Source organism: Castor canadensis, chromosome 5 (genome assembly GCF_047511655.1).
Source record: "Castor canadensis chromosome 5, mCasCan1.hap1v2, whole genome shotgun sequence".
NCBI classification, from domain to species: domain Eukaryota; kingdom Metazoa; phylum Chordata; class Mammalia; order Rodentia; family Castoridae; genus Castor; species Castor canadensis.
In genome coordinates, this window is record NC_133390.1 from 126274236 (window position 1) to 126301677 (window position 27442).

Consider the following 27442-nt stretch of genomic DNA (forward strand, 5'->3'; position numbering starts at 1 on the left):
AAACAAACCAAAAGCAAAAAGGACTGGGACATGGCTCAAGTTGTAAAGCACTTGAGGTTGAGGTCTTGAGTTCTAGTCCCAGTACAAAAAAAAAAAGTAAGGCTACAAGATTTGAAGAAACAATTAATAGAAGGATTAGTATAGCTAATAGTTTGATTTACAGAGAATTCTGTTGTGTGGATGATGTATTGGAGGCAGGTCCAATGGAATACTGGAAGTTAGGAAACTTGTAAGGAGGCAAGTGAAATAGTCTAGATAAAACATGAAGAGGCCTTTAATTGGAATTTCAGAGATGCATTTATGGAATTAAGGAATGTGAAGATGACTCCCAAATAATCTGTGACAGTGTTAGCATTTTTCCTAGTATAGAGAACAACTTTAATAGTGGAGGGGCAAAGTAAGTGAATTCAATTATAAGTTTATCTTGAGTGTGAGGTGCCTATGCAGCTAGAGGCTATTTAATATATGGATGTAGAATTTAGAAAAGGGTGGGTATTTTGGAATTATACATGGTAGTCAGAGTTCAGGGAATAGGCCAGGGAAAGAGAAGAGGTAGCAGTGAACACAAGGATGAAGACCAAGCTTGGACATCAGCATTTGGAGCACAGTGAAGAAGAAAATCTGTATATATGATTCTTGAAAATTACCCATCCAGGGGATTTAGCATCATGGGAAATTTAAGAAAAATTTCAGATTCTCATTACTTTTTCTTAAAACTGAGGTCCAGTCACACTGATTCTCTTTTCCTACTGTTTATTACACAGTCATCCAAGCTTCTGCTTTATAGAAGGAAGGACACATCACTCACCTGGCCCTTTGTTGCTCTAGTCTTTAAAAACCTCTAGGGCTCCAAATAAAGGTTGGTGTAGGTAAGAGAGAGCAAGTAAGATGTGCTATTTATAAGATCCTGTGGTACATTCTGAGAATAGGAATTTATTTCCTGAACCATAATATGTAGAGATTATAAAATGTAGCAAATTTGTCTAGAAAGTACTAATAGATATCCTGACATATCTTGAAGTATAAAAACAATTACTTTAGGATTCTTCTACTAATTCTAAAACATGAAGTAGACAAGAAAGTCAATATGAAATAAAAAGAAAAATGGAAGTTGGGGACGTGGCTCAAGTGGTAGTATACCTGCCTAGCAAGTGCAAGGCTCTGAGTTCGAACTTGAGTACAGAGACAGAAGTGGGAAGAAGGGAAGGAAGGTGGGGGAGAGGGGAAGAATGAAAGAGCAACAGAGGTCAATTTCAGAAGCAAATTATAGTACAAACCTTGAGGTGCTTCCTTTGGATAAGGTGTGCCTCCTTTGGAATTTTGGTATTCAGATCATCTCCCTTATAACAGAGCCAAGCTATTATATATTTTATTAGTTACAGATTTTCAAATATATAAATGTATTATAAACATATAACATTTCTATATTGGCTTAGTCATAGATTTTCTAATAAAGCTTATGATTATCTGGTTTCTTTAGGAAGGAACATAAAATTCTGCAGATAGAAAGATAGATCTTTTCCATAAAGCCAATGTCTTTTTTTTTTTTTTTTAAGGCAGAGCTTTTTCTTGAGTTTTCACTCCACAGTTATTGCTACTATATTGGAAGAAAGTCATTTTTCTCTTATGGAACACCTAGAGTAATGCTAGAAGGGAAAGAGACTGACAGAATGGCTCGTATGTAATGGAGAAGAGTGTCTTGCTTCATTGTACAAGTTTTTTTTTTTTTTTTTCAGAGAGGGGAGAACAACTCACAACAGATACAGTAAGTCTCACATAGACTTTTTTTTGGCAGTACTGGAGTTTGAACTTAGAGCTTCATGCTTGCTAGGCAGGCACCCTGTCACTTGAGCCATGTCCCCTCCTTTTTTTGCTTTAGATATTTTTTTTTTCATTTTTCTTTTATTATTCATATGTGCATACAAGGCTTGGGTCATTTCTCCCCCCTGCCCCCACCCCCTCCCTTACCACCCACTCCCCCCCCTCCTCCTCCCCTCCTCAATACCCAGCAGAAACTATTTTGCCCTTACTTCTAATTTTGTTGTAGAGAGAGTATAAGCAATAATAAGAAGGAACAAGGGTTTTTGCTGGTTGAGATAAGGATAGCTATACAGGGCATTGACTCACATTGATTTCCTGTGCGTGGGTGTTACCTTCTAGGTTCATTCTTTTTGATCTAACCTTTTCTCTAGTACCTGTTCCCCTTTTCCTATTGGCCTCTTGCTTTTAAGATATCTGCTTTAGTTTCTCTGCATTAAGGGCAACAAATGCTAGCTAGTTTTTTAGGTGTCTTACCTATCCTCACCCCTCCCTTGTGTGCTCTCACTTTTATCATGTGCTCAAAGTCCAATCCCATTGTTGTGTTTGTCAAAGGGGATTCTTGAATAACGATTTTTGGTCTTTTGGGCCAGGCTAACCTCACTCAGAATGATGTTCTCCAATTCCATTTACCAGCGAATGATAACATTTCGTTCTTCTTCATGGCTGCATAAAATTCCATTGTGTATAGATACCACATTTTCTTAATCCATTCGTCAGTGCTGGGGCATCTTGGCTGTTTCCATAACTTGGCTATTGTGAATAGTGCCGCAATAAACATGGATGTGCAGGTGCCTCTGGAGTAACAGTCTTTTGGGTATATCCCCAAGAGTGGTATTGCTGGATCAAATGGTAGATCGATGTCCAGCTTTTTAAGTAGCCTCCAAATTTTTTTCCAGAGCGGTTGTACTAGTCTACATTCCCACCAACAGTGTAAGAGGGTTCCTTTTTCCCCGCATTCTCGCCAAAACCTGTTGGTGGTGGTGTTGCTGATGATGGCTATTCTAACAGGGTGAGGTGGAATCTTAGCGTGGTTTTAATTTGCATTTCCTTTATTGCTAGAGATGGTGAGCATTTTTTCATGTGTTTTCTGGCCATTTGAATTTCTTCTTTTGAGAAAGTTCTGTTTAGTTCACATGCCCATTTCTTTATTGGTTCATTAGTTTTGGAAGAATTTAGTTTTTTAAGTTCCCTGTATATTCTGGTTATCAGTCCTTTGTCTGATGTATAGTTGGCAAATATTTTCTCCCACTCTGTGGGTGTTCTTTTCAGTTTAGAGACCATTTCTTTTGATGAACAGAAGCTTTTTAGCTTTATGAGATCCCATTTATCTATGCTATCTCTTAGTTGCTGTGCTGCTGAGGTTCCTTTGAGAAAGTTCTTACCTATACCTACTAACTCCAGAGTATTTCCTAGTCTTTCCTGTATCAACTTAGAGTTTGGGGTCTGATATTAAGATCCTTGATCCATTTTGAGTTAATCTTGGTATAGGGTGATATACATGGATCTAGTTTCAGTTTTTTGCAGACTGCTAACCAGTTTTCCCAGCAGGTTTTGTGGAACAGGCTGCTATTTCTCCATCGTATATTTTTAGCTCCTTTGTCAAAGATAAGTTGCTCATAGTTGTGTGGCTTCATATCTGGATCCTCTATTCTGTTCCACTGGTCTTCATGTCTGTTTTTGTGCCAGTACCATGCTGTTTTTATTGTTATTGCTTTGTAATATAGTTTGAAGTCAGGTATTGTGATACCTCCTGCATTGTTCTTTTGACTGAGTATTGCCTTGGCTGTTCGTGGCCTCTTGTGTTTCCATATAAATTTAACAGTAGGTTTTTCAATCTCTTTAATGAATGTCATTGGAATTTTGATGGGAATTGCATTAAACATGTAGATTACTTTTGGGAGTATCGACATTTTTACTATGTTGATTCTACCAATCCATGAGCATGGGAGATCTCTCCACTTTCTATAGTCTTCCTCAGTCTCTTTCTTCAGAAGTGTATAGTTTTCCTTGTAGAGGTCTTTCACATCTTTTGTTAGGTTTACACCTAGGTATTTGATTTTGTTTGAGGCTATTGTAAATGGAATTGTTTTCATACATTCTTTTTCCGTTTGCTCATTGTTAGTGTATAGAAATGCTAATGATTTTTCTATGTTGATTTTATATCCTGCTACCTTGCTATAGCTATTGATGATGTCTAGAAGCTTCTGAGTAGAGTTTTTTGGGTCTTTAAGGTGTAGGATCATGTCGTCTGCAAATAGGGATATTTTGACAGTTTCTTTACCTATTTGTATTCCTTTTATTCCTTCTTCTTGCCTAATTGCTCTGGCTAGGAATTCCAGTACTATGTTGAATAGGAGTGGAGATAGTGGGCATCCTTGTCTGGTTCCTGATTTTAGAGGGAATGGTTTTAGTTTTTCTCCGTTAAGTATAATGCTGGCTGTAGGTTTGTCATATATAGCTTTTATAATGTTGAGGAACTTTCCTTCTATTCCTAGTTTTCTTAGAGCTTTTATCATGAAATGATGTTGGATCTTATCAAAGGCTTTTTCTGCATCTATTGAGATGATCAAGTGGTTTGTGTCTTTGCTTCTGTTAATGTGGTTTATTACATTTATTGATTTTCGTATGTTGAACCACCCCTGCATCCCTGGAATGAAGCCTACTTGGTCGTGGTGAATAATGTTTTTGATGTTTTGCTGAATTCGGTTTGCCATTATTTTGTTGAGGATTTTTGCGTCAGTGTTCATTAAGGAGATTGGCCTATAGTTCTCCTTTTTGGAGGTGTCTTTGCCTGGTTTGGGGATAAGTGTAATACTGGCTTCATAAAATGTATTTGGCAGTTTTCCTTCCCTTTCTATTTCGTGGAACAGTTTAAGGAGGGTTGGTATCAGTTCTTCTTTAAAGGTCTGATAGAATTCAGCAGAGAATCCATCAGGTCCTGGACTTTTCTTTTTGGGGACACTCTTGATTGCTTCTTCAATTTCATTTTGTGTTATAGGTCTATTCAGGTGATTAATTTCCTCTTGGTTCAGTTTTGGATGATCATATGTATCTAGAAATCTGCCCATTTCTTTTAGATTTTCAAATTTATTTGAATATAGGTTCTCAAAGTAGTCTCTGATGATTTCCTGGACTTCCATGGTGTTTGTTGTTATCTCCCCTTTTGCATTCCTAATTCTACTAATTTGGGTTTTTTCTCTCCTCATTTTAATCAGGTTTGCCAGGGGTCTATCGATCTTGTTTATTTTTTCAAAGAACCAACTTTTTGTTTCATTAATTCTTTGTATGGTTTTTTTGGTTTCTATTTCGTTGATTTCAGCTCTTATTTTTATTATTTCTCTCCTTCTATTTGTTTTGGGATTTGCTTGTTCTTGTTTTTCTAGGAGTTTGAGATGTATCATTAGGTCATTGATTTGGGATCTTTCAGTCTTTTTAATATATGCACTCATGGCTATAAACTTTCCTCTCAAGACTGCCTTAGCTGTGTCCCATAGGTTCCAGTAGGTTGTGTTTTCATTTTCATTGACTTCCAGGAACTTTTTAATTTCCTCTTTTATTGCATCGATGATCCATTCTTCATTAAGTAATGAGTTATTTAGTTTCCAGCTGTTTGCATGGTTTTTGTCTTTACTTTTGTTGTTGAGTTCTACTTTTACTGCATTGTGGTCAGATAGTATGCACGGTATTATTTCTATTTTCTTATATTTGCTGAGGCTTGCTTTGTGCCCTAGGATATGATCTATTTTGGAGAAGGTTCCATGAGCTGCTGAGAAGAATGTATATTGTGTAGAGGTTGGATGAAATGTTCTGTAGATATCTACTAGGTCCACTTGATCTATTGCATATTTTAGATCTTGGATTTCTTTATTGAGTTTTTGTTTGGATGACCTATCTATTGATGATAATGGGGTGTTAAAGTCTCCCACAACCACTGTGTTGGCGTTTATATATGCTTTTAGGTCTTTCAGGGTATGTTTGATGAAATTGGGTGCGTTGACATTGGGTGCGTACAGATTGATGATTATTATTTCCTTTTGGTCTATTTCCCCTTTTATTAGTATGGAATGTCCTTCTTTATCTCGTTTGATCAATGTAGGTTTGAAGTCTACTTTGTCAGAGATAAGTATTGCTACTCCTGCTTGTTTTCGGGGGCCATTGGCTTGGTAAATCTTCTTCCAGCCTTTCATCCTAAGCATATGCTTATTTCTGTCGGTGAGATGAGTCTCCTGTAAGCAACAAATTGTTGGATCTTCTTTTTTAATCCATTTTGTCAAACGGTGTCTTTTGATGGGTGAATTAAGTCCATTAACATTAAGTGTTAGTACTGATAGGTATGTGGTGATTCCTGCCATTTAGTTATCTTAGTTGTTTGAAGGTTTGATTGTGTGTACCTAACTTGATGTTACTCTCTACTGTCTTGCTTTTTCTTATCCTGTGGTTTGGTGCTGCCTGCCTTTTCATGGTTAAGTTGGGTGTCACTTTCTGTGTGCAGGATCCCTTGCAGAATCTTTTGTAATGGTGGCTTTGTGGTCACATATTGTTTTAGTTTCTGCTTATCATGGAAGACTTTTATTGCTCCATCTATTTTGAATGATAGCTTTGCTGGGTAGAGTATCCTGGGGTTGAAGTTATTTTCATTCAGTGCCCGGAAGATCTCACCCCACGCTCTTCTTGCTTTTAATGTTTCTGTTGAGAAGTCTGCTGTGATTTTGGTGGGTTTAACTTTGGATGTTACTTGTTTTTTCTCTCTTACAGCCTTCAGTATTCTTTCCTTAGTTTCTGAACTTGTTGTTTTAATGATGATATGTCGTGGAGTAGTTCTATTTTGATCTGGTCTGTTTGGTGTCCTGGAGGCCTCTTGCATTTGTTTGGGAATATCTTTCTCTAGATTTGGAAAATTTTCCGTTATCATTTTGTTGAATATATTATGCATTCCCTTCGCTTGCACCTCTTCTCCTTCTTTGATGCCCATGATTCTCAAGTTTGGTCTTTTGATGGAGTCAGTGAGTTCTTGCATTTTCTTTTCACAGGTCTTGAGTTGTTTAATTAATAGTTCTTCGGTTTTTCCTTTAATTACCATTTCATCTTCGGGTTCTGAGATTCTGTCTTCTGTTTGTTCTATTCTGCTGGATTGGCCTTCCGTTTTGTTTTGCAGTTCTGTTTCGTTCTTTTTTCTGAGGTTTTCCATATCCTGGAAGTTTTCTTCTTTAATGTTGTCTATTTTTGTCCTGAGTTCATTTATCCGTTTATTCATTGTGTTCTCTCTTTCACTTCGGTGTTTATACAGTGCTTCTATGGTTTCCTTTATTTCTTCTTTTGCTTTTTCAAATTCTCTATTTTTATTGTCTTGGAATTTCTTGAGTGTCTCCTGTACATTTTGGTTGACCCTATCCAGTATCATCTCTATAAAATTCTCATTGAGTACTTGTAGTATGTCTTCTTTTAAATTATTTTTGTGGGCGTCATTGGGTCCTTTGGCATAGTTTATCTTCATTTTGTTGGAGTCTGGATCTGAGTTTCTGTTCTTTTCATTCCCCTCTGGTTCCTGTACTAATTTTTTGCGGTGGGGAAACTGGTTTCCCTGTTTTTTCTGTCTTCCCGTCATTGTCCTTGGTGTTGTTACTGTCCCTGTACTGTGTGCAATTAAGTATTCTAGCTTGTAATAATAACAATGGTAATATTTAGAATGGAAGGGTGAGCTGAGATGGAAAGCAAGAAGTTAAAGAAAAGGGGAAAACAAATATACAGACGAGGGAGAAAGCAGAACAAGGTATCAGACAAGAGAGTTTCAAAGGTATAAACAGGGAGTGTTAGTGTACTAATCGACAGTAAGCTGAACAGACATTAGAGAGACAGAGAGAGGACTGAAAATCAAAGATAAAAAAAAATAAGTAAATGAAAGTAATATCTATATATAAAAATGAATTAAAATAAAATGGAAAATAGAAAATTAAAAAAAAAACAAAAAAAAACCCAAAAAACTTCCAAGTTTATATGCAATGCAGTTTCAGTCTTAATAATTTGGGTGTCCATCTCAATCTCCAGTCCTGGAGTTGGTGCCTCAGATGTTGTTCTGTAGTTGTCTCATCAAAGGGGATGCATAAAGTAGAACAAAACTACACTCACACACACACAGAAGAAAAAAAAAAAAAGCCCCACCAAGTGTCCCCCGTTCAAATGCAATACAGTTTCAGTAAGTTTTTCGGCTTGCAGGTGTAATTCGGTTGTTCTCTCATCAAAGGTAGGGAGAAAAAGAAAAAAAAAGCGTCTGGAGGCAGTTCCGAGAGTGGTATCTGCAACTGTGGCTTGCCTGCCTGCTGCTCTCAGCCTGTAGCTGGTGGCCTTATTTGTGCAGATCTCTGGGGTGAGCTAGCACTCACCTGGTCCCACAGGCTTTGTTTGCTCAGAGTTCTCCTGTGCGGGAGCCTCTGCTACAGGCTTTCCCCTTTCCAAGCCCTGGGAAAAGTGACACTGCACCCACGTTGTCAGGCCTGGGTGTTTATTTACAGTTCATGTGGGAGGTGGGTCTTCCCCCCTCTCCTGAAGTTTTCCTCCCACTGCCACTTTCACAAGCTTTCCTGCTCCTGCCGGCCGCCATGTTTGTTTACAGTTCACATGGGAAGTGGGTCTTCCCTGCTCTCCTGTGGAGTTTTCCTCCCTCCACCACTCTCACAAGCTTCCCCACTCCTGGTTGCTGGGTGTGCGCCCCGCTCCCGCCAGAGGCTCTCCGGCCTGCCCGGCTTGTTTATTTACAGTCCCGGGAAGGATTCCCTTCCCCCAATCTTCAGCGCTCAGGGCGCCCCACCCTCTTTCCAGCGTGTCTTAATTGTTCTTATTGCTTAGTACTCAGTTTCTCTTTTTTTCCCCGGGTGGAGGTCAGTCTGTCCAGGGGGCTATGCTGCTCTGGCCCAGGCTTGTCTGTGGGGTACCGCGGTACCACGAAGCTCACCTGGTCCGCGTCTTCCCAAGTCGTATGGGCGCCGGCCACTGGCGGCCCCGGGGGCCCTCCTCGTTTCTCCGTTTAACGTGAAATGGAGATTCTATGCACTGGCTGGAGATGTGGAGGGGTCAAAGTTAGGCCTTTTCTCAGTGATTATGCCTGCAAAGTGTGTCTCCAGCGTCTCTCCAAGATTTCACTATAGGAGGGTCGCTTTCTGCTTCCTACCTCCAGCCGCCATCTTGCTCTCTCCGCTTTAGTTATTTTTTGAGTAGGGTCTCAAGATTTTGCCCTGGCTGGCCTGGACTGTGACTCTCTTACAGATGCTTCCTGCATAGCTGGGATAACAGATGTGCACCATCATATCCAGCCTATTGGTTGAGATGGGAGTCTACGTAATTTTTTGCCTGGGCTGACCTTGAACCCCAGTCCTACCGATCTCTGCCTTTTGAGTAGTTGAGATTACAGGCCTGAGCCCCATACCTGGCTTACTGCTTTCACTTCTGAAATGTTGGGTATATGAGTAATTTTCTCACTTACAAGTAAAAAACTAAAGATTTAAGGAGAAACAGGACATAAATTAAAATGTAATTTTTAAGTTCAGTAAAGGAAAAAAAAAAGAATTTTGTATTAAAATTCCTATGAGATTGGAAAAATAATTGATTTGCAAAGAGTAGGAGATTCAGAATGGATTGTTAAGCTTTAAATAATTTGTTCAAATCAAAATACTAGTAAGTGATTGTAGTGATAATAATGAAAGTTACATATTTCTTGGAAGATGTTGCAATAATTGACAGGAGAAACAATAGACTTCTAACTTTTCCTCCCTCCCTCCCTTCCTTTTTTTTTTTCATTTTTCTTTCATTTCTCTCCCTTTCTGTCTCTCCCCTCCCCTCCTCTTCCCTCCCTTCCTCTTCTCATATGAATTGGTACTTTGCTGTCTATCAGATAAGTCTGATCTTGTATCATGTATATATTATAAAGATAAACTGGCTTTTTTAGATCAAATGGAAATTCCTACTTCCTGTGTTATACATTAAGAGTTTCTGCAGTACTGGGGATTGAACAAAGGGCCTCATGCTTGCTAGGTGAGCACTATACCACTTGAGCCATACCAGCAGTCCTTTTGTTTGTATTTTGTTTTTGAGATAGGTCTCACTAACTTTGCCTGGGGTAGCCTTGAAATCGCACTCCTTACAATTGAGGCAGGAAGAAGTTAAAAGAAGTTAACTGATAAAAAAGAGTCAGGTATTTAGGAATCTGTAAGGGAGTTGTGGGAGTCTTAAAAAAATGCATGCCAGAAGTGACTTGACCCTAATGATAAAATAGACTGAACATTTTTATTTAGCTTTTAGATTCTGTAGCTAAGTTTTTGTAGAATCTTGGTAGTATAGTCTGCCTTCAGACTTGGATCTTAGGAAGTAAAATTAAACTAACCTTTATCTTTGGGGAGACCATCTAACATGGCATTAGGTACCTACCTGAGAAACTGTTTTGATTGTGTCCCATCTCCACTTAGCAACATGCATATAGAATTAGTTATTCTTTCAATATAAGGATTGAAGCAGGTTCTATGCAGATGTTGGAGACTCAGAGGTGTCTATATGGAAGTATTAACCAAGTAAATGTTAAATTGCAGCTGTGCCAGTACTAAGAAGATAAGTACACTGAGACTTTTCTGTTCAGTATAGCATCTCTTAGAAATTTGTTTGAAGGATGAGTTAGCCAGAGTAAATATGTAACAACAGTGATCCAGGCAGAGAGGATCAGCAGTCTACTACAAATTCTGTGGTAGGAGAGAATGAGGTAAATCTGGAGAACTGAAAGATGGGTATATGGAAATTAGGGAGGTAGTGTGATATGAGATCAGACTATGAAGTTATGTAAGAGCTAGGCCATGTGTGGTATCAACCATTATGTTAAGAAGTGGGCTTTTCATCTTTTTTTTTTTTTTCCTCACATCAGTGTTCTTTTTTTTTTCCTTTATTATATTCATATGTGCATACAATGTTTGGGTCATTTCTCCCACCTCCCCGCCCCAACCCCTCGCTACCAGGCAGAAACTAATTTGCCCTTATCTCTAGTTTTGTTGAAGAGAGAGTATAAGCAATAATAGAAAGGACCAAGGGTTTTTGCTAGTTGAGATAAGGATAGCTATACAGGGAGTTTACTCACATTGCTTTCCTATACATGTATGTTACCTTCTAAGTTAATTCTTCTCGAACTAATCTTTTCTCTAGTTCCTGGTCCCCTTCTATTGGCCTCAGTTGGTTTAAAGTATCTGCGTTAGTTTCTCTGCATTGAGGGCAACAAATGCTATCTAGTTTTTTGGGTGTTTTACCTATCCTCATACCTTCCTTGTGTGTTCTTGCTTTATCATGTGATCAAAGTCCAGTCCCCTTATTGTGTTTGCCCTTGATCTAATGTCTGCATATAAGGGAGAACATACGACTTTTGGTCTTTTGGACCAGGCTCACCTCACTCAGAATGATGTTCTCCAGTTCCATCCATTTACCTGCGAATGATAACATTTCATTGTTTTTCATGGCTGCATAAAATTCCACTGTGTATAAATAACACATTTTCTTAATCCATTCGTCAGCAGTGGGGCATCTTGGCTGTTTCCATAACTTGGCTATTGTGAATAGTGCTGCAATAAACATGGGTGTGTAGGTGCCTCTGGAGTAACCTGAGTCACATTCTTTTGGGTATATCCCGCTTTTCATCTTTAATGTTAAGAGATGAAGCATATGAATAGTTTTGAGTAGAGACTACATTAGCATTTTGAAAGACCCCTGATGTGATACAGTTTGGGGATTAGCAGGTTGATAGAATGGATGAAAGACAAGGTAGACTGTTAGCTTGGATTGGAGTGGTAGTAGCACAGTAGAAAAATAGTGGACATATTTTAGAGATATTTTGGAATTAAAGCTATTAAGTTATGGTTTGTGTTTAGGATGTAAGAGAAAGAACTCTTAAAGATACCATCTAGATTTCTGGCTTCTTTAATTTAGGCAGTATGCTGAACACTAAAACAGAACCCTGAAAACATAGGGTCTGGCACCAGCTTTGCCGAGCTAGCCTTGAGTCTCTATTCTACTGTCTTCCCTTCCCTAATAGCTGGGATTAGCCCTCATTCCCACCATATCTGGCCGTTGTTCCTGTTTTTAAAAACAAGCCATTAATCATTTCTTGTAGTAGGTTTTTTTAAATAAAAAATTAGGTTGAAATTTTAAAACCTGGATTCTTTTTCCATTAAAATATTCCCTAAGTTTTGGGGGTATCATCCTTTTTGTGTGTAAGTACATTCCTATGGTAAAATTTCTTCCTGTGTAGTTTAATTATTGTTTGTGAGCTCATGTGGGCCTCTCCAGCACTGTTTTTGGTTTTTTATGATAATTTCATCTCATTTCATGCATGCTATAAAGGTTAGGTTAGCGCTATATATATGTATATATGTATATATGTATATATGCCTTTTTCTCTTGAGAAGACAAAGCTGTCATTTTCCTGGTGGTAGATATATTGCTTTCCATCTCTTTTGACTGTGCAGTCTTTCCATAGCCCTGACTTCATAAGTACGATAAATACTTTGCTTGTGGCACTTGCCTTTTTTAAGTTTAGCTCAGGTAAATTCTTCTTTGGGGGAGTAGTATTTCTAGCATTTTCTTAGTCATCCATGTTGCTGGCAAACCGAGTGATTGTTTTATATAAAAATCTGACTTTAAAATCTTTTTCGCTCAGAAATTTAAAATATATATCATCCTTTTGCTTCACAGCATCCACTGAGAAATATGGTATTAATCTGACTTTGTTATTCCTTTATAAAATATCTCTATATTTTCTCTGAGTGAACGATTTTAAGTTGTACTTTATTGTTACTATATTGGAGTTTACTGAATTGTGTCTAAGGTCTTTTCCCACCTCCAATTCTCTGTGTCTCTTAATGATTCTCTTTTAAAGATGAACATGAGAACTCCTGGTTTCTCTTTAAAAGTTTCATAATTTTTCATAATATTTCCTATTTAGCTACAATTTGCTCTTTAGTTTTGTCCTTTACAGGATTTAGCCAGTTTTTTATTTTGTTATTCTAGACAATGATAATTTCTCCATTCAAAATTATAAGTGAATCTTTTATTATAAATCTCTTTCATTAATTATAGTAGTGGTCTCTCAAGTTTTTTCAGATACCATCATATCTCAACCATGTAGGTGCTGTTATTATCCCTGTTTTACAGACAAAGAAGCTAGAATACAGAGAGCATAAGTAACTTGCTCAACCAAAGTGACATAGCTGTAAGTGTGGAACTAAGGTTCAAGCTCAGGCAGTTTGTTTCTACAACCTGTACTCTTAACCTCTCGGTTGCACTTTGTTTTGGGCTACTCTGGTTTATATTGCTCTCTAAAGATATTTTTGTTTCTGTTTCCTATGATATTCTTCTGTTTTCTGGTTTTGTTGCTTAGATTTTATGGTGCTTTCTCAAATGTTTAATTTTGGGGTATGCAAAAATATTTGAAAAATTTTTTAGAAAGTGCTATAGAATTGCATTAGTGGTGGTTGGTGAGGGAGACGCATGGCTGCTGCTGGGAAAGATGTTGTCAAACTGATTTTGGATGAGGATTTCCTGTATATCTTCTGTGAATCCAACATTATTTTGCCTCTTTGCCTCACTTGTCTACATGTAGTATTCCTACCTCAGACAAGTAACCTCTGATGCCTCCTTCCATTGGTAATAGTGGGTGGGTGGGGGAAGAATTAAGAATTGACTGTTTCTGATACCATTATTCTGAGAATTGCTGCAGGGTTCTCTCCTCCCCTCCATAAGCTGCTTTATACTAAACATGGAATATCCTAGAAACTGGCCTTATTTTTCTTCTGCTTGCATTTCAGACTTTGGTTTCTTCAGTTTTCATTCTTTCTTTCAGACATTAATTATAATTTGTCTTTAAGGTCATGGATACTCTTTTTTTTTCTTTCTTTGTAGTCCCAGGGATTAACTCCAGAGCTTTGTACCTACTAAGCAAGGGCTATGCCACTGAGCTTATGTACTTAAGTGTCATATTCTTGTTCTGCAATCCATTATGTTTTACTCCCATCTTTTAGTGCTATTTTAGTTTTTTTAATGTAATATTTAGGATTTCAGGATTTTTGACAATATGTCACTCATGCTCCTTCCATGTTGATGCTATTTCTTGTCATTGGTGACTATTGAGAGTCATGGACTTCTTTTATAATATGATGAATTCTGCAGCCCCTTATCACTTTTTTCATTCAAATTATAGCCAGTGGCTCTGGGCCCCCCAAGCAATGCCCAAATGTTAATCTGAGCATCACCAGTTTCATAGATTGGGGATTTGGAAACTGGGAGGTATTTTTAGTTATATTAACGCACGTTCCTTTGATATTTTTGGATTGTTTTTCTGTTATGCAAGTTTGAGAAAAATCACTATGAAAAATGTGTTTGTATAGCTAGCGAATCTAATACAAAAATAGAGGACTTTCTATTAAGCAGTTTTCTGACCTTTTTTTCCCTCTTTAGGTTTAATTACAGATCAACACATCATCTTGCATCTCATGGGTTTTATGAATTTTTAAATTGGTTTGATGAAAGAGCATGGTATCCACTAGGAAGAATTGTAGGTGGTACGGTAAGTATATTAACAGCTCTTTATGTTACTTGTAAAATTTTATAGTTATGTGAATAAATCACTAGTTGTTCAGGGATGGGTTTTCTTGAAAATTTGGTATAATTCACTAATACATTGTCTGTAGCTGATTAGCCAGTATTTTCTTAGGGTATTTTCTTGGCACATTCTCCCACAATGTATTTTGGGGTTATCTCATACTAGCAACTATTTCTGACAAATGATAGAGACTAGATGGGTATCTACTGTCACAATGTATTTCAAGTTCAGGTTGTTTGTTTTTGCTTTATTCTGTAGCAACTTGGTTTAAAAAAAAAGTTTTTGGAAGGAGATAGAAATTTAGAATAATTGGGTCACAAGTCTCTAAATTATTATAGATAATTATTGATTGTATATAGTTCATGGTTCTAATGTCTAGAATGATGACATAAGGAAAAATATTTTTAGGTTTTAGGGTATAAGGAGAATTTTGTAGCAAAGGTAAAAAACTTGAGGAAACCCGTATTTATCAATTTCATTTAGTTTTTTATTATTCCAGATAAACTTTTGACTCTGTTTATTGTCTCTAGTACATGTTTGTTTTCTATTTTATTACTTTTAATTTCCTTCCATTTTAGTTTACTTTTATGTTCTTTCCCTGATTTGCTCAGTAAGTTTCAACCATTCTTCATTATTAATGGCTGTATAACTTTCATACTAACCACTGTACTGTCTCAATAGCATTCTGTAAGTTTTGATATGTTTTTCATTTGGTAATGTATTTTCATTATCATTACATTTTAATATCCATTATAATTTCCCCTGATTGATGAATTGTCTAGTATTGTATTTAACTTCTAAACATAAGATTTCATAGTTTCTTTTATATTTTAAATGTATTGTAGCTAGTCAACAAATTCTATACAATTTCAATCCTTTGAAGTTTGAAACTTGATTGTGACCTATAATACATCCAATTTTGTGCATGTTTTCTCTGTGTTTAGAAAGTACATGTTTTCCATGGCAGTAAGGTGTTGTTTTTCTAGTTTGAAGGGATCTTATCCTGGTACAAATAGAGGTAAAGACAATTAGAGTGGTCACAATGGTCTCTAGTGTGAATTAGTGGTACTAAATGACAGAGGATGGAATAGATATTTATTACCTGAAGTTCTTATGGTGGAAAGCTTATCATATACCTGACTATATAGTGATGACTATAGTTTCTTGCTAAATATTCTCTTAAATGCTCTTATTTAAATGTGTTTTCTTACACTTATGAGCATGTTTGTATTCAATCCCAAAAGATTTTATTTTGTAGTGTTTAAAAAAACCAAGAAATCTCTTTTGAGATCTTAAAAACAACTTGTAATAATAGAGAACTAATCTTAGTATTTTCAGGTACCTTATTTCATAATTGTAATTAAAGTTTCCATTTTGTTCTTCCTAGGTTTACCCAGGATTGATGATAACAGCAGGCCTTATCCATTGGATTTTAAATACGTTGAACATAACAGTTCACATAAGAGATGTATGTGTATTCCTTGCACCAACTTTTAGCGGCCTTACATCTATATCTACTTTCCTGCTAACCAGAGAACTTTGGAACCAAGGAGCAGGACTTTTAGCTGCTTGTTTTATTGCTATTGTACCAGGTTATATATCTCGGTCAGTAGCTGGATCCTTTGATAATGAAGGCATCGCTATTTTTGCACTTCAATTCACATACTACTTGTGGGTATGTAACACTTAATGATTTGCTACCATTAATGCTCATGACCTTTCTGCTGCATTTCTTGTACATCTGTCTCTACCAATTATGGTTGCATACAGAGTTCTCTGTTACTATTCATAATGTATTTAATACTAGGTAATATTTAAAAGTATGTCAGGCACTATTTTTTCTCTCTGATTTTATACATAACTGTTAGTTTAATGTGCATATAAATTTTACTTTTCTCAGCATTCATGTTATGCCCAATTTACAGGTGATGGTAGTAGCTTTTATCTATAAATGATAGTTCAAATAATAAAAAAACAAAGACTGGGCCATGGCTCAGTGGTAGAATGCCTGCCTAGCAAGTGCAAAGCTCTGAGTTCAAACCTCAGTACTGTCAAAAAGGGGGGAAGAATATCAAAAAACAACCCATTGATGGGTGTGGTAGTGTGCTCCTGTGATCTGTGTACTTGGGAGGCTGAGACAGGAGGATCTTGAGTTTGAGGCCAGAGTGGGCTACGTAGTGAGAGACCCTGTCTCAAAAACCAAAGAAAAACACAACCTCTGAAGTGTGTGTGTGTGTGTGTGTGTGTGTGTGTGTGTGTGTGTGTGTGTTTGAGGAGAGAGAGCTAAGAAATATTTACCTAAGAAAGGTGAAATAAGGTTTGATGGCTTGAAATTTTAAATTGTGCTTAAACAACTAGCATTATTGATTTTGCTGTTGCCAAATTATTTCAGTTTAGTTTTTTTCTGCATAAAATATGATCCTGCTTCTTATTGGGTTCAACTCAAAACTTGCATTTATTTATTATTTTAGTGTTAGTTTATGCTTCATACTTTTTCAGTCATGGAAATTGCCCCAAAACTTCTAAGTGTCAATAGTTTATACTTTTAGGTATTGAGATAAGTGAATGGCAGAATGATTTTTTTCTCTTTAATAGTTATTTAATATTGTTTAAAACTACTTGGCTAGTGGATACGTTTGCTTTGGCTGGGAATCCCAGAGGAGGGTGTTGTGGTGTGATCAGTGTAGGCAGTACCCAAGTTTAAAAGAGAAGAAAGAACTGGGGAGATGATGATGGCAAGCAGTAGTGTACTGCCAGTGCTGGGTAGTAACCAAAAAATGTCTTCAAAAACTTTCCATAGACCGGAGGTATAGTTCAAGTATGGACTTGCCTCGTAAGCATGAGGCCTTGAGTTCAAAGACCAGTACTACCAACAAAACAAAACCAACAAATAACCCAAACCCAGCCTATTCATTTATTGTATGCAGCTGAAGAAAAAAAACCTTAAAATTTGGGATCTCTGTTTAATGCCATTTAATAAATATAACTCTTAATTTAAAAATAATACATATAAATGTGGATAGATCTTGGTAATATGCCAAGTAGAAAAATAAGTTGCAGTAAAGTAGGTATGATATGATAAATCGTATGTGTAAATTATAAACAATTCAGACTATACTCTGTTTACTCCTGTCATAATAAAAGTACAAAAATGTAGTATATATCTTTCATATAAGCCAACTTTATAATAGTGGGTTTTTTTCTCTGAGGATGAGTGAGTGATTGATATTGAGGAAATAGTACTTCAGCCTATGTCAGAAAATATCTAAAAAACATCATCTGAAAAATACATGGCATTATATTTCACTTTGAAAGTCTGGATAGCTAGGTTGATAACTTTTAATATTCTGTATACTTTTATGTATACCATGTATTCTGTAATAAACTGAATAATAAAATACTGAGAAATTTAGACAAAAAAAATCACCCAGAGAACTGTCATTTTCAGTTGGGATATTTAAAAAAAAAAAATGCAACTAGGGCATTATTTTTTATTTATTTATTTTTTTTGGTGGTACTAAGGTTTGAACTCAGGGTCTTGCACTTGCTAGGCAAGTACTTTGCCACTTAAATCATGCCCCTAGCTCGCTTTGCTTTTTAGATTGTTTTTTAGATAGGATCTAGAGTTTTTGGCTTTAGGCTAGCCTCAACCTTGATCCTCCTGCCTGGGCTTCCTGGGATCACAGGTTCAGGCTATCATATCCACCGGATTGATTGAGATGGAGGTCTCACAAACTTTTTTGCCTAAAATTACAGTCATTACAAATAGCTTGGATTACAGGCATGAGCTACTTACTGTGCCTGACCAAAAAAGTATTATTTAATTCTTGTAAGAAATACAATTTAATATGCTCAAAGTACTTCATACATATGTGTAAAAATAGAATAATGGAACCAAATTAAAGATTGTTTTTTAAAGAGGGAAGGGGAGATAAGCAAAAGAAATAAAGGGAAGTGAATTTGATAAAAGTATATCATATTCATGTATGGAAATAGCACAGCAAAACCCTTTGCACAGTTACTATACACTAATAGAAGGGAGAGAAAAACCAAACAAACAAACAAAAAAGAAAAACAATGGTATTATATTCTCTATGTAGATTTTTTGTTTGCTTTTTTTGTTTTTAATTTTTAAAAATCTAGACAAAATTCATATAATATAGAATTCATCATTTGAGCTATTTTAAAGAGTACAATTGGTGCCTTTTAGTATATTCACAATGTTGTGCAGCCATTACCACTATCTTATTTACAGAACATTTATCAATCCAAAAAGAAATCCTGTACCTCCTAATCTCCCTCTATCCTGTGGTAATCACTAATCTGCTTTTTTATCTTTATGGGTTTACCTATTCTGGACATTTCATCTTTCATATAAATAAAAATCTACAACATGTGGCCTTTTATGTCTTGAACTTTCACTTAGCATGATTATTACATAGTTAATACTTCATTGCTTTTCTTTCCTTCCAATTTTTCTTTATTGTTTTAAGATGCAATAATACCAAATTTGCCATCTTGTCTCTTTAAATAGACAGTTCAGTAGTATTTAATACATTCATAATATTTTACATCCTTCATGAAACTTTATACCCTTAAAGTCCCCCTTGTTCCAGTCCTTGATACCATTCTATGTTTTGTCTCTGTTTTTTTTCTACTTGTAGGAAGTAGAATCCTGTAGTATTTGTCATTTTACTGCAATTAGCATTATTTCCTCAGAGTTCATGTATGTTGTAACATGTCAAAATTTCTTTTGTAAGGCAGAATGATAATCTTTTTATGTATATACCATATTTTGATGGTCACTTTGGTTGCTTCCACATTTTAGCTGTCAAGTTTTTCTTCTGTTGCTTGTTGTTTTGGTGTCATATCTAACAACTCACTACCAAATCCAGTATTGTGAAACATTTGCCCTATGTTTTGTTTGAAGAGTTTTATAATTTTATGTCCTAAGAGATCTTTGGTCCATTTTGAGTTAATTTTATTTTGTATATGGTGTTAGATAAGAGTCCAGCTTTATTCATTTGCATGTGGACTTCCAGTTTTCTCAGTACTGTTTGCTGAAAAGATTATCCTTTCCCCACTAGATGATCTTGGCACTATTGTTGCAGTCATTTGACATGTTTATGAAGGTTACATGGGTTTCTATGTCTTTATAGTGAACTCTTAGTTACTGTGACTTTGTAGTACATTTTGAAATTAGGAAGTATGATTGGCAGTACTGGTGTTTCAACTCTGAGCTTTGTGCTTGTTAGGCAGATGCTCTACTGTTTGACTCTGGGGTTATTTTTGACATAGTGTATCACTTTTGACCCAGGCCAGCCTGGACTGCAATCCTATTTATGCTTCCAGCAGAGGCTGGGATGACAGGCACATACTATAACATTCAGCTTTTTCTGTTGAGAACAGGGTCTTGTGATTTTCTTTTTTTTGCCCAAGCTGGCCTTGAACTGTGTTCTTCCAGTCTCAGCCTCTAGAGTAGGTAAGATTATAGATGTGGTTCACCAATACCAGGCTAAATTCTATTTCATTCTACTCCAGTTGCTGTATATGTCTTTATGCCCATACCACACAGTTTGGTTACTGTGAGTTTTTGAAACTACTTTGACATATAAGTCTTTCAGCTTCATTTTATTTCAAGATTGTTTAGACTATTTGAAGTCCTTCCATTTCCATATTAATCTTAGGATCGGCTTGTTCATTACATTGTTATTTTTTAAGTGGTGTAGTATTGTTTTATTAATTCAACAGAAGCTTTCATAGAGCACAGTATGGAGCAGGTGCTATCTTGTATGTTAGTAATATGGGGAGAAGTGGAGTTGATAAACTGATAGTAGAAATTATGAATATATTGCTTTGAAGAATTAGAGTGACAGAATGATGAAGCATTCTCACTTAGGACCTGGGGGATTTTTTTCCCCCCTTCTGGGATATATGACGTAAATCAGGTAATTACTTAGTGAGAAGATGAAAGTTCTATAGATTCCTGGGGCTCTCCAGCAATGTCAAGAAAGCCCTGAGGGCCAGAGGAGCAATGGTGATAGGAATAAAAGAAGTAATTAGGAAGCTGAAGGACACAGATGAAACGAAGGAGTGGGCAACCACGTTAAATGCTACAGATAGAAAATAAGAATTAAAAAAAGATCTTTAAAGCCAGGCATAGTGGCTTATGCCTATATTCCCATCTATTTAGAAGGCATAGGTCAGGAGGATCACAGTTCAAGGCCAAGCTCGGCAAAAGGTTAGTGAGACCTCCATCTTGACAAAAAAAGCTGGGTGTGGTAGTATATGCCTGTATGTGTCTGTGTGTGGGGGGGTGTAAGTAGGATTGTGGTCTAGGGCAGCACAAGCAGATAACACAAGACCCTACTTGAAAAGTAACTAGCAAAAAGGGCTAGTAGGGGCATGGCTCAAGTGGTAGAGTGCCTGTCTACTAAGTTCCTGGCTCTGAGTTCAAACCTCCGTACTGCCAAAAATAAATAAATAAAATCTTCGGATATACTGTTTTAAGGTGATTGAGGGACTGAAGAAGTACACTTGATATGTTTGGATAATGAAGGGAGAGAGGTAAAGATTGAGATTAATAGCATAGGAGGAGAGAGGTTAAATATTAGTCAGCCAGAATTCTTGAACCAGTGAAGCCAGAGGACACTAATGAAAAGGCATTTTTCATGTCCATTACATTTGACTCAACACCAAGTTGCTCAATGAATTAATTACATTTCGGTTTCTCCTTAATTTGCTTAAATATTTAACATTCAGAACAAAAATGCAGTTGCTTTTGATTGTAGCAACCAATTTTAAAAGTGAAATATAGGAAACACTATTAAATATTATCTAACTCAATAAACCAATATTTTAGGCTAGAAAACTGAGCCCCAAGAAATCAGATGGCATGATCTAGGTTAGGTCATCCAGGTAGATTTCAATCTGCTGCTTTTAGCTAGAGATTAGACTCCTTTTGAGAAGCCAAAAACAGAACTAATTTCTTTAAGGATGGTCAAATCCTAGTTTACAGATAGAGACATTGTATCTGCCTCCGGGGTGCACATGTTTCTGACAACCCCATGTGGAATTTCTGCTCTAAGGGAAAGGTCTGGATTTTGTCTGCCACTAATAGGGGCTGGGGTGTTAAGCATCAACATGCTTGAGCATAGGATTTTGTTTTGTAACAGTTATTTTTAGTGAATATTAGTGGTGTAAAAATGGATTTCATCATGATATTTTATCATCTATGCATGTTAATATGCTTTAATCATATTCTCTATACCCTATTATCCTCTCATTTTTTTCACTTAAGACTGTGCATATGAGAGAAAACATGATAAGGGTCTTTCTGAGTCAGGCTTATTTTGCGTAACATGATCTCTGCAGTTCTTTCTATTTTCTTGCAAACAACATGATTTCATTCTTCTTTGTGGCTGAAAAATACTCCATCGTGTATATATACCACATTTCCTTCCGTTTTGGCAGTACTGGGGATTCAACTCAAGGCTTCATGCTTTTTAGCCAGGCTCTCTACCAATTGAGCCACACACACTCCCACATGGTCCCTATATTTTCTTTATCCATTCATCCTTTGATGAGTTCATACCTAGGCTGAGTCTGTAACTTTGCTCTTATGAATAGTACCAGCTGTAAATATAGTATGTAGGTGTGTCTGTTGTATGGTGACTTAGATTCCTTTGTGTATATACCCAGGAGTGATATAGCTGGATCATTTAGTTTTAAATTTTTGGTTTTTGGTGTTTTTGAGATAGGGTCTTAGTGTGTAGCCCAGGCTGACCTGAAACTCACTATCCTCTGCTTTAGCCTCCCTAGTGCGGGGATTACAGGCATTGTACCACCATGCTTAGCCTGTTTTTTGAAATAGGGTTTGTTTTAACTCTGCCTGGGCTGCGCTCAAACTGTCATTCTTCTATATACACCTCATGAGTAGCTATGATTATACATGTGCCACCGTGCCTGATTTCCCTACTGGCTAAAGATGTTGAACATTTTTTCATGTATATATTGACCATTTGTACTTCTTCTGAAGACTGTTCAGTTTCATTTGCCCATTTACTGATAAGATTATTGTTGTTTTGGTGTTTAGTTTTTTGAGTTTTTTATATATTCTGCAGAATTACCCCATGAATTGCTGGCCAAGACTCTCCCATTCTATGGGTTGTTTCTTTACTCTGGTAATTATTTCATTTGCTATATAAAAGTTTTAAAATTTCATGCATTCCATTTGTTGATTCTTGCTGTTATTTCCTGAGCTATTGGAGTCCTGTTCAGAAATTTACTGCCTACACAGATGTTTTCCTCTAGTAATTTCAGAGTTGCATGTCTTACATTAAGGTTTAACCCGTTTTAATTGATTTTTGTGCAGGGTAAAAGATAGGGATCTCGTTTCGGTCTTATAATATGGATATTCAGCACCATTTTAAAAGGAACTCTTTTCTCCCAAGATATGTTTTTGGCCCTGGTGTCAAGAATCAGATGGCTGTAGCTGTGTATGCTTATTTCAGGGTCCTCTCTTTTATTGTATTGTCCTGTGTATCTTTTGTTGTGTTAGTACCGTACTGTGGTGTTGTGTTAGCCATTAAACTGTGACTCTAGTATAATTTGTGATATCTCCGCACTGCTCTTTTTGCTCAGAATTGCTTTGGCTATCTGGGGTCTTCTATACGTCCATATGAATTTTAGGATTTTTTCCTATTTGAGGAATGTCACTGGAATTTTGGTAGGGATTGCACTAAATCTATAGATCACTTTCAGCCAGGGCCATTTTCAGAATATTAATTTTGCTGATCCATGAACATGGGAGCTCTTTCCATATTCTAGTGTTTTCATTTTTTTTCTTGAGTGTCTTATAGTTTTTATCATAGAGATCTTTCACCTCTAGTTAGGTTTATTCTTTAGGGTGGGTCCTGTATCCCCCCACTCCCTGCTTTTGGAGGCTGTTGTGAATGGGATTGTTTTCCTGATTTCTTGCTCGGCATGTTTGTTACTGGTGTATAAAAGCTACTGATTTTCTTTCTCGGCCCCCCCCCCCCCCCCGCCCTTATGGCACTGGGGTTTGAACTCAAGGATTTGTACTTGCAAAGCAGGTACTCTACAGTTTGAGCCACACCTATAGTCCATTTTCCTCTGGTTATTTTGGAGATGGGGGTCTCATGAACTGTTCTCCCACTCTGGCTTCGAACCTTGATCTTTCCAATCTGTCTCCCAAGTAGCTAGGGATTACAGGCATGAGCCAGTGGTGCTCAGCTAAGCTACTGATTTTCTTCAACCTCATTTTAAAAACAAAACATTATAAAATAAATTTGGTTTAAAGTGGAAGGAGCTCTGGTATTTGAAATTAGAAGACTTGTGTTTGAATTCTTACATAAAGTTATTTTGATTCTTGGAAAGCTGTGACACTTTCGAATGTCATTCATTTTCCTCCTAAGTAAATATGGAAAATGTTTTGGCTACTAAGTTATAGAAAATGTTTATAATAATTTTATGATTATTGAAACTTGAAAGTTTAAATAAAGTTTATTCAAACTTGAAAGTGAAAAAACAGTTCTAATTACCCTATAATGTTGTTTGTAGTCCAAAAGAGATTATAAAGCTGAAAACATTTTATAATCTCTAAAATGTATTTTCAATACAAGTATTCTACTAGTGAGGTAGAGTATAAGATAAAGCACTGTGAGTTATAGCATCTTTGTTTTTGAAAGCATTATTTCTATTAGCTATTATTGACAATTACATTTTTGAATACACCTATAGATTTGTGTTCCACGGAGATTCTAATATTTTTTCTTCTTCTGGATCAAAGGATACTAAGAGTACAGTCAGTCTGCAAACAAACCGCCATGATTTGGCTTACTCTTTGTTTGATTTCCAGCTCTATCACTCCTGCCCTGTGCCTATTTCATCAGCTGTAAAATAGAAGTAATAATAATAGATATTCATATGATTTAAATAGCTAATATCCATTAAAGATATGGGATTGTGGGGACATAGTAAGAGATGGGCACATGTTTGTTCATGGAATTACCTTTGTTCCTTCGTGGAAGATCACTTTGTATTTGTGTGGATCTGTTTTTGAGCTCTGTTCTGTTCCATTGATCTGTTTGTTCGTTCACAATACGACATAAGTCTTTAAATTAAGCAGTATCATTTCTGTGGTTTTTGTCCTTTTTTTTTCAATAATTATGTTGCCCATTCTGGGTCTTTTGCCTTTCCATATAAACTTTCAAATTAATTTGTTTTTTTAACCCAAAATATTTGTAAGTATTGATTCTTTATATTATTAACATGGATCTCTCCATGTATTTATTTATTTACTTATGTTTTTTATTTATATTGTGGTGGTACTGGTTTGCTCTCAGGGCTTCATGCTTGCTAGGTGAGCGAGCATTTTACCACTGGAGCTGTGTCCCAGCTCCTTTTGCTTTTTCTTCAGGTAGGGTTATCTAGTTTTTTTGCTGTAGGCCTGCACTGGGATCCTTATGCCTGGCCTCTCTCCATTTATTTAGGTCTTTGATTTCTTTCATCAGTTTGGTAGTTTACTGCATATGTACTTAACACATATTCTGTTAGAGTTATCCCTAAAAATTTCTTTTGTGTGTGTGCTAATATATACTGTGTTTGAAATAATGTTGTGTTTTTAATTGTACATTCCAGTTAATTGCTGGTATATAGAAGTAAAAGTAAGTAAACCTGTGTCTTGCAATGTCATCAGTAGTGTTTTTTTTTTTTTTTTTTGATTCTTTGGGATTTTCTATATAGGCAGTCATATCATGCAAAAAGAAAGAAAAGAAAAAGCCCTACGTTTTCCTTACCAGTCCACATCTCTTTTGTTTCCTTTTCTTGTTTTATTGCATTTACTAGAACTTCCAGTACTGTGTAGAAATGAGAGTGGCGAGAGAGAACATTCTGGCTTTATTCTGATCTCAGAGAAAACATTATGGATTTATTCCTGGGTTCTGTTCTGTTAACTTATCTATGAATATCTATGATACTTCCCTCATTGGCTTACTGTCTTGATTACTATAGCTTCATAGTACGTTTTTAAATGGGAATGTTCTGTGGATTTTTATATGTTGGTCATATATCCTGTGATGATAAGTTTGCATATTAAATTTGCTTTTTGGTTTGCTTTTAGATTTCTTAGGATTTTATAAATACAAGATCTTGTTATTTGCAAAAACAAAGAGGAGAGTTTTGCCATATCTTTTCCAATGTGTACGGTAATTTTTGCCAATTGTACTGACTTAGAACCTCTAACACAATGTTGAAAAGAAGTAATGAGAATGAACAGCCTTCTCTTGTTTTGATTTTAAGTGGAAAGCCTTCAGGCTTTCACCATTAAGTATTATATAGCTGTAGTTTTTTTGTTTTTCTGGTAAATATTCTTTTTCACAGTTTAACAAAGTTTTTCATTTTAAGAGTTTTTTTAGTAATTAAATGGGTGTTTGGTTTTGTCAGCTTTTTTTTCTGTGTCTTTGAGGTGAACTTATGGTTTTGTCTTTTCTTATATTCATGTTTGCTCATTAACATTTTGGGCCAGGTAATCCTTTGTGTTGTATGTGATGTCTTGTGTATAGTAGGATGTTTATAGAAGCATTACCTCTACACAGTAGACGCCAGTAGCACTGTCTCTAACCTCTGGTTATGACAAACAAAGCTGTCTCTAGACATTGCCAAATGTTCCCTTAATTTTTGGAATTAGCCCAACTAGGGAGTTACTGTATTAATTTGTTTTCAAATGTTAAGAAGTTTTGCAGCTATATTGATGAGGGATATTGGCTTGTACTTTTCTCATCATGTCTTTGTCTAACTTTGGTTTCAGGGTTTAGCAAAGCTCCTAAAATAAATTAGGGTAATGTTTTCTGAAAGAGGTTTTATGGGATTGGTATTGTTTCTGACTTTACATTGAATTCACCAGTAGACCTAGGAAGAAGATTTTTAGTTACTAATTCCTTTTTTTTTTTTTTTTTCAGTGCTGGGAATTGAACCCAGGGCTTTGTGCATGCTAGCCAAGTATTCTACCACTGAGCTACATCCCTAGCTCACTAATTCATTTTTTTTTTCATGACAGTTCTGATTTGGTTTTTCTTGCTTCATGAGTAATTTGGTAAATGTGTATCTGTTTTGAAATTTTTCTGTTTCATCTAAATGGTCTGGCTTGTTAGCACAAATTATTCATAACTATTTTTATCATTCTTTTAAATTTTTGTATACTCTGTAATAATGTCTCTTAATCCTGGTATTGGTAATTTGTATCTTTTCTCTTGATTAGTCTAAACTTTACCTAACTTTTGCTTTCATCAATTTCTTGGATGTCACTGCAATAGCAGAATTGAGTAGTTGTGAAAGATGTGGCTCCTGAGTGTGCTTAACAGTCTTGCCTGTTCAGAAAAAGATTGCTGAACCCTTGGCTAGTGTTTGATCTGTCCTGGAGACTGATCCATGTATGCTTGAAATGAATATATATTCTGCTGTTTGGGGATTAATTATTCTAAATTAATGGTTAGGTTGGTTGATAATGTTGTCAGTCTTCTATATACAATATTGGTTATTTTCTTTCAGGTTCTGAGATGAAGTTACTGAAATCTTCAACCATAAATATATTGTCTGCTTCTTACTAGTATTGATAGTTTCTGCTTTGTATTTTTGGGATCTGTATTAGGTTCCTATAAATTTAAATTTTTTCTATTTTCCTTTTATTATAGTTAAATAGTTGTCTCTAGAAATATTCCTTATCTTGAAAATCTGTTCTGATAATGATTTGCTACTCTGTCATATGATTCCTCTCCATGCTTTATCTTCCATTCCTTAAATTCAAACTGTTTCTAGCTCTGAAATAAAAGGTTTCATAGAGTGCATGTAGTTGTATCTTTCCTTTTTATCCATTCTGACCATCTCTGCCCTTAGAGTGTTTATTAGTTCATTTACACTTAATGTAATTTTTCTATGACTTGATTTGCATGTGTCATTTATTGTTCTACTAAAACACAT

General features: G+C 36.1%; 1 protein-coding gene across 3 annotated transcripts in view; it reads left to right on the top strand.

Annotated features, from left to right (window-relative positions):
* The window catches only part of Stt3b (STT3 oligosaccharyltransferase complex catalytic subunit B), a 92980-nt gene that overhangs the window by 26640 nt on the left and 38898 nt on the right, over positions 1-27442 (top strand). For 2 of the 3 annotated variants that reach the window (XM_020181733.2, XM_020181734.2), the window contains exons 2-3: positions 14299-14407; positions 15831-16118. In XM_020181733.2, the coding sequence (XP_020037322.1) occupies positions 14299-14407; positions 15831-16118 (397 nt within the window). Of the gene's footprint in view, positions 1-1736; positions 1766-14298; positions 14408-15830; positions 16119-27442 lie in introns of all 3 variants that reach the window. The other variant, XM_074074051.1, reaches the window with a different exon arrangement.